General features: G+C 43.4%; 1 protein-coding gene across 1 annotated transcript in view; it reads left to right on the top strand.

Moving 5' to 3' along the window:
• Positions 1-5,500, top strand: part of RASSF3 (Ras association (RalGDS/AF-6) domain family member 3) — an 85,888-nt gene extending 80,388 nt beyond the window's left edge. The window contains exons 4-5 of the mRNA XM_011929229.1: positions 628-737; positions 4,170-5,500. Coding sequence (XP_011784619.1) covers positions 628-737; positions 4,170-4,319 — 260 coding nt within the window. The 3' untranslated portion in view covers positions 4,320-5,500. The remainder of the gene's footprint in view (positions 1-627; positions 738-4,169) is intronic.
• The last annotated feature ends 2,320 nt before the right edge of the window (positions 5,501-7,820 follow it).

Here is a 7,820-nt window from a genome sequence, read left to right on the forward strand (position 1 = left end):
TTTTTTTTTTTTTTAAAAAAAAGATAGAGTTTCAGTCTTGTCTCCCAGGCTGGAGTGCAGTGGCATGATCTGGGCTCACTACAACCTCCACCTCCCAGGTTCAAGCGATTCTCCTGCCTCAGCCTCCCTAGTAGCTGGAATTACAGGTGCCCACCACCATGCCCGGCTAATTTTTTGTATTTTTAGTAGAGACAGGGTTTCACTATGTTGGCCAGGCTGGTCTCAAACTCCTGGCCTCAGACTCCTAGCCTCAGGTGATCTGCCCACCTCGGCCTCCCAAAGTACTGGGATTACAGGCGTGAGCCACCATGCCTGGCTCTTATCTCTGTTTTCTAAAAGGAAGGGCAGAGCTAACTATAAGCGTATTTTGGGACTAATACCTATTAAAATTTATTCTTGAAAATGATTTCCTCCTTAATCAAGGCACAGTTTATATTTGAACAGAAACAGAATAGATTTTATTCCACTGTGGGCTACTGGTATTAAATAATAAGATGAGCCAATTGGCGACTTAGAGACTAGGGTAACTTGAATGGTTACCTTGATCTGGAGGAGGGGATCACAATGGGGAAGTAGTCTCAGGAATGGCTGAATACTCTGTAACATGCTGCTTGTTTCCTTACCCAGTCTACGCCTGCAAGCTCTCAGACCGGGAACATCCACTCTACCTGCGTTTGGTAGCAGGGCCCAGAACAGACACGCTTAGTTTTGTTCTTCGTGAACATGAAATTGGAGAGGTAAGTTATTGTTCACTATTGCTTTACACTGTACAGAACAGCTGGCCCTATTTAATTGCAGTAGCCTAGTGACTTGGCTATTGATGGGGGATGGGAGGAGAGGAGAGTTGGAGGGCAGGGAGAGGGAGAGAGATTTTGAATTGTCAGAAATGAACCCAAAGTTAGCCTACAATGTCGTTCTCTTATAACCTTAGTCTGTCAGAGATGGGAGAAAATAAAATTTTTTTACTTGATCTCCATCCAGAGAGTCATTTTCACCCCTTCCCACCTCCAAAATACTCCAGTCCAGCTGAACTTTGAAAGTTGACACTCACCATGTGTTTGCTGCTAACAAAAGTCTCCAGGCTAATTCCCTTCTAAAGGAAATAAAAGGAAATTTGATCTCTTTACCATGGAAGACATTTAGCTTCCTAGAATCTTTTTTTTCCCCTTTGCCCAGTCAACTGATTAAGAAATTACGTTTCCATGTGCATCATTTGCCATGTTGTCTCCAGGGAGGATTGTATTTAGCCAGTTCAGTAGAAGAAAAAAAGCACTTGAGCCTGCCCTCTAGATCAAGTGTCAGCTTTAAATGACACTTGAGCAAATCCCAAGCTCCTGTCCCAGTCTTCTGTCTGGAAACAGGAAATGGTATGAAATGTCCTACATGGTGCAGTTGAGAATAGGGTTTCTAGGTTAAAAGTTGGGAAACACTCTGTTTCCTACTGTTTGTTAGATTAGTAGCATGACCTCGGGTAAATCTTCTCATCTTTTAGCCTTCAGTTTTAAAATCCGTTGAGTGGGACTAAACACTTTACAAGGTGGCTTTGAGTCACAATTAGAAATGTATACATGGAAGTGAAGGGAGTTTTAGGAAGACAGTGGTTTTAGATGTTTTTGAAGTTTCTTTTGATTCTGGTGTGTTGAAGCTTTTCAAGACATTCAGACTCATTTTGGGGAGAAGGCAGGGTGCAGAGTCTGACTTGGCTTTGCAGTTGGGCAGCATTCCCTCTGCCAGCTTAAGCTAGACACATGAGCATAGTCTAGTCAGTGTTTTATTTTTCTTGTACTTAGTGTTTTAAGTAGCAACTAGAACTACACTGGGCAAGAATTTTATTAACTTAGTTATTTTATTTTATTTTAATTATAATTAGAGATGGGGTCTCGCTACATTGCCCAAGCTGGTCTCAAACTCCTGGGCTCAAGCGATCCTCCCCCCTCAGCCTCCCAAAGTGCTGAGATTACAGGTGTGAGCCACTGCACCTGGCCTTAACTTAGGTTTGAAATTGACTTGACATTGGGTTGTATTGTTCCGGACTGCTGTACTGGACTTCTGTATGGTGTTCTTGTTTCTCAGTTATCTGAGGAAAACTGAACTGAAGGAAGAAATTTCCACAGCTGTTAGGGGGTGGGAGGGATATTTATATGATGTCTTTATTTTGGAGACTTCAACATAGGTGAAAGATAATCTGTTGAAATTTTAAAAATTAACAGAATATTCTAACGTGGAATTTTGCTCTCCTCCTCCATGTTGCTCATTTTTGTTTGAATAACCAGCCTAAACTTATCTCCAGGAATTCTTCTACCACTGAGCCCACTTGGTGGATTTACTTATTTTTCTCTATTTGTTTGTATTTGGTTATTTTGAACCTTTTCTCTACCCCATCAGACAGCAATTCTCCACCAGAATCCAGGGCCGCCTTTGGGAGAGGAGGATGTCTTTGGAAAAAACCCCCTAGATGATGCCAGATACGCTCCTTGACATTCACTGCTTCTATTTTTTAAAATTTGTTTTAATTGTTTTTTTTTTCTTTTTAAAGAGACTGGGTCTTGCACTGTCACCCAGGCTGGATGGAGTGCAGTGGCGCAATCATGGCTCACTGTAGCCTCAAACTCCTGGGCTCAAGCTGTCCTCCCACCTCAGCCTCCTGAGTAGCTGAGACTACAGGAATGTACCGCCACAACCAGATAATTTTTAAATTTTTTGTAGAGACAGGGTGTCACTATATTGCCCAGGCTGGTCTCAAACTTCTGGCCTTGAATTTCTGGGCTCAAGTGATCTCCTGCCTCAGCATTCCAAAGTGCTGGGATTATAGGCATGAGACACCATGCCCAGCCTAAAAACTTATTTTGTACCTGCTAAATAAGTACTAGGAGCTGTTAGGGAAACAAAGCTCAGAGCCTCAAGGCAAGAGATAAACTCTAAATAGGAGAAGTATGGCAGCTGTGGCGTAGGCAAGGTGCAGGTGAGATAGATACTAAGCAAATAATTGTAATTTTAAAATCTTGGTTGTGATGAGGGCTCTGTGAAGGCTTTTGATACACTTAGTCCCGGGTGGGAAGAGAGGGGAGGAAGATGTGGAAAGCTGCTTAGAGAAAGTAGCATTTAAGCTGAGATGGGGAGGATGAGTAGTTCATAGCCAGGCAAAGCGGAGGAGGGGAGAATGCGTGCCACTTGGGTAGAGAGTGAAGCTCAGTGAGAGAGAGATGGGGCAGGAGAGTTTAGAGTCTTTCAGACTTAGCCTCAGCAACTAAGGGAAGTCGTCGGATGGTTCTAAGCAGGAGAGAGTCTTGGCCAGATGTGCATTTGGGGAACAGATCAGGGAGCATAAGAGCCAAGTGAGGAGGCCAGGTAGGAAGCTGTCCCAGCGATGCAGGGATAGATGATGGTAGCTAGCACCAAGGGGCCATACCGAGGGAGAAAAGGCTGAGTGGAGAACTGTTAGGGAGTGATAAGATTGATTATGCGAGGTAAGAAAGAAGTCAGTTACAATGAGGACTCGAGGTTAAGATGGAAGGAGTGTCGAGTTGTTTTCAATGCTGCTGGGGGTCAAATCAGGTAAGGACTGAAAGTGTCTAATAGACTTAGGGATACGGAGGCCCCTGGCTCATTTTAGGGAGATAGTCTTTTTTTTTTTTTTTTTTGAGACGGAGTCTCGCTCTGCCACCCAGGCTGGAGTGCAGTGGCCGGATCTCAGCTCACTGCAAGCTCCGCCTCCCGGGTTCACGCCATTCTCCTGCCTCAGCCTCCCAAGTAGCTGGGACTACAGGCGCCCGCCACGTCGTCCGGCTAGTTTTTTTTTTGTATTTTTAGTAGAGACGGGGTTTCACCATGTTAGCCAGGATGGTCTCGATCTCCTGACCTCGTGATCCGCCCGTCTCGGCCTCCCAAAGTGCTTGGATTACAGGCTTGAGCCACCGCGCCCGGCCAGGGTGATAGTCTTGAACAACAGTGGGAGGAGAGGGTAGGAAGGTGATGGATGTGAGCTGGGGTGGGAGTGGGAGTAGAGGGAGTCCTTAGGCTGGCAACACCCCAGCTCTTGCAGACCACACCTTCTGCGGCCTGGGGCTGGAAGGGGAGGGCAGCCGCACCTCTGGGAGCTCCCGGTCGGCATTCCTAAGTCTGACTGATCATTAAACACCTGGCGTTTTTCTTCCTTTGTTTCCTGACAGTGGGAAGCCTTCAGCCTTCCAGAACTACAGAATTTCTTGCGTATCTTGGACAAGGAAGAAGATGAGCAGCTGCAGAACCTGAGGAGGCGCTACGCAGCCTACAGACACAAGCTGCAAGAAGCCCTCCGTGAGGTGTGGAAGCCTGATTAAAGGGGGGCTCCCTGCCCACGAGGCCCGGTGCGGGGACCGATGTACAAAACAACAGCAAGTGCCTCTCTTCTCAGAGGGCTGCTGTCTTGCCCCTCTATGCTAGGGTCTTCCCCTTTCTATCTGTAGATTTTGTTCCCCAAACCTGGTCACACAGCATCCTGCACCTTAGCGTCCCACGTGAGGGACGCTGCAAGCTTACTGTTCAGCACCGCAGTGTTACCTCTTGGCAAGCTGTGAACCTGTAGCGTCGTCAGGAGCATTCGAGGGTGCTTGGAAGCATGAACTCTGGGGGTGTTTTTTTTTTTTTTTTGGTTGTTTTAATTATGTGATGATGCTGTTAAGCTTACGGATATGCTGTTGATGTTTTAAAAAGCTTAACTAGGAATCTTTCTGAATACTTGTCCTATTTTGAAACTACCTGTCTGGTTTTTGTTTTTTTTTTTTTCTTTTTTTAATGTCAGAGGAATCTATCCATGTGAATCGAAAGGCACAGGAATCTAGGAACTCTGAGGAATTTATTGTGAAGGATTTTGTTAGGGGTTGACACAGAAAGGAAAGTGTAAGTTTGGAAGAAGGCATGTGGGGTGGTGGCGAGCGCTGCGGGCTGTGGAAGGTGACTTGGCTTTTCAGTTAGGGGTAGTGGAGAAAGGGGTAGTTGCTTGTAAAGGAGTTAAAAGCATTCAGTGTGGAGATGTTAAACTCATTTTAGGATCGCTTGGTTTCCTGGTGGGTAAAATGTGGGAACAGAGGCAGGAGCTAAACCAAAAGGAGGGCCCTATGAACTCTGCAACCAACCGACCAGAAAATCAGGCAGGTGGAGCCTGCCGACCTGGGCAGAGGTAGGCCTCACACTGGACCTGACCCTCTTCATTCTGCCCTTTTGGAGTGGAAGGTCTAATTGGTGTAGCTGCTGTGCATAGGCAGGACAGTGACCATTCACTAACTCTTGCTAAGTTACATACAGTATATAATTTTCCTCCCCCAGGTGGTTTTCGAAGTTGAGATGGAATTCGGGTAGGGGCAGCTGTTTTTCCCTTGATTGGTGGTAGCTAGGGTATTTATCAAGTAAACTTTTGTGACAATCACTGCCTTCCCTTTTATTCCTCCTTTCCTTTTCCTTTCTTCCCTTTTTTCTTTCCTTCCCTTCTCTTTCCCACCCTACCTTGTTCCTTCCCTCCTTCTCTCCCCCCCACTTTCTTTTCTACATTGAAATCTGTTCTTACATAATATAGAACAGGGCAATTGAATGAGGACCCAATCCTACCAGATCTTTAGTTCTAAAGGGCAACTTGACTGTGAGTAGGAGGGCCCCCAAGAAAGGGAGGAAAGTCCACACCCAGCTAACCACACAACAGGGCTTCATTATGGAAATATTTTAACAAAAGTACATGTTATTACCAACCAAAGAAATGCATGTGCAATAGAAAACTTCCTTAAAACAGGCTAAATAACCTCATTTTATGCAGCAGTTTAATCTGAGAACAGAGGGAAAGGTGTGCAGTGGTTCCAGAGGGGCCTTATATTCTATTTTTAGTCTAGATATTTTTTGTTTATAAATTCCCAAGGAATTGTTAACACTTTGGTGACACCTAATGGATTCTTTTTGAAATTCCAAGGTGCTTCAGTTCTTTGCCTAAGTGAACTGTGCCTTTTATTGCATTTCTGTTCCTCTCTTGGTGGCTCTTCTGACTTTTCGGAGAACACCCATCTTGTTGGAGGCAGACCTAAGTTGTTACGCTGTGCCACACAATCTACTGAGACAATCAGATCTTCCTAAGCATTTAAGGAAAGTTGAAAAAAATAGAATTAGCAGCTATCAAATATGTATGGCACATCTTGTTTAATTTTGCATGTAACTTCTCTTTAGTACATTGATGAGGTTTTAGTGACATTATCATCCAACACTTTACCTTTATTGTTCAGGGAATGCCTTCGTGATTTTTTTTTACTGGTTTTACTATTCAGACTATGGCCTGGGTTTGAGTATATTGTTATCACCACCTGATTTTTTAATTATTCATCCCAGTTAACTTATATTTTGTGAAGCATTTGTTTCTCAGATTAAGACACTGTTAGAACCTAAAGTAGTAGCTTATGGGTATCTGTGAATTTTTTTTTTTTTTTTTACTTGAAGTAGATTGTCTGAATAGGCATCCTCATCTATATTTATCCAGAACCTCGCTCACTGTCATGTGCACTACAGATTGCAATTTGGAAACTTACTGTATTGAAATTCTGTCAGTTCATGGTTCTTGAAGACTGATGTCCTTTCCCAAACACTGGTTACTGCAGTAGCATTTTTAATGTGTAAGTGAAGAAAAAAGGCCACTAAGGCCAAAGATTTTTTAAGAACCATTGTGCAAATCGTTATGTTAAACTATCTAAGCTTTGCTGTAATACTGTTTTCTCTTCAATATGTGATGGTACAGGAAAGATGTTAAATGAAGGGGGGTAGTATTGCAGGAGAGCATTTTAAATGGCAGAAGTAAAAAGTTATAATATTTATAATTTTGATGGGTTTAAGCTTATTTTTGTAGGGAAGATTTTTCCTCCCTAAAATTGTTTCTAGAATGGCAAAATTGTTTCCATTATTAAAAATTGAAGTTATTAGTTGATGTTTGTGTGTGTTTATTTATGATAATATGCTAGATTTAAAAAGGTCACAGGAGTGGGCTGAGCTGCTTTTGCAGATACACAGGGACACATGCTGGAATGCAACAACTTTACTAAGTTTGGGTGGGTCATATTTATTCTCCCAGATGTCATTTTCTCTTTGCCTTATCCTCTGAGGAAAAATAACCTTAAGCTCACACCGCATATTCCTATTTTATTTAAAACAATTGTTTTAATTTTTGAAATATACACATTTAAAAGTATAAAAAGTATGCATAACAGGGAGGCCGAGAGTGAAAAAATAAAAATAAAAAAGCATGCGAACAGTTTACAGGATTATTATATAAAATGGACAACCCATGGCCATTACCAAAATAGAACCTTGTCAGTTCTTTCGAAATCTCCCTCCACCCCTGTTGTTGCCCTGAGGTCTCCTACCCCTGAAACACACCATTTCAACATAAAGTGAGTATTTGTATTTTTTTGGTCACCGTGACTGCCTTACACAGATGGGACAGAGAGTGTCCGGGGAACCCGCAGGGGTGATGGGGTTCCGCCCTGTGCGCACCTGCACTTCGTCTTTGTCCTGTGGCGTTCAGCTTCCATACCTGCTGTTGGGAGTGTTTTTACTACTACACTGCCCCCTGGAGGGGCTGATGAAATAGGAGCAAGGCTGGCACCAGGTGGTAGAGGCCTTTCACGTACCATAGCTGCTCTCTAAATAAAAATACTGTGATAGGAAATTATGGCTTTGTATAATTCTGCTTACTACTGAAACATTCAGAGGAATCAGGTTCGGGGGTTCTACTTGGGTTACTACCCATGGTGCGTGGGGATTTTTATATTTTTATCACCCCCCTTTTTTTTTTTAGAGATAGAGTCTCACTC

The sequence above is a fragment of the Colobus angolensis genome, unplaced genomic scaffold, assembly GCF_000951035.1.
Source record: "Colobus angolensis palliatus isolate OR3802 unplaced genomic scaffold, Cang.pa_1.0 Scaffold80, whole genome shotgun sequence".
Lineage (NCBI taxonomy): Eukaryota > Metazoa > Chordata > Mammalia > Primates > Cercopithecidae > Colobus > Colobus angolensis.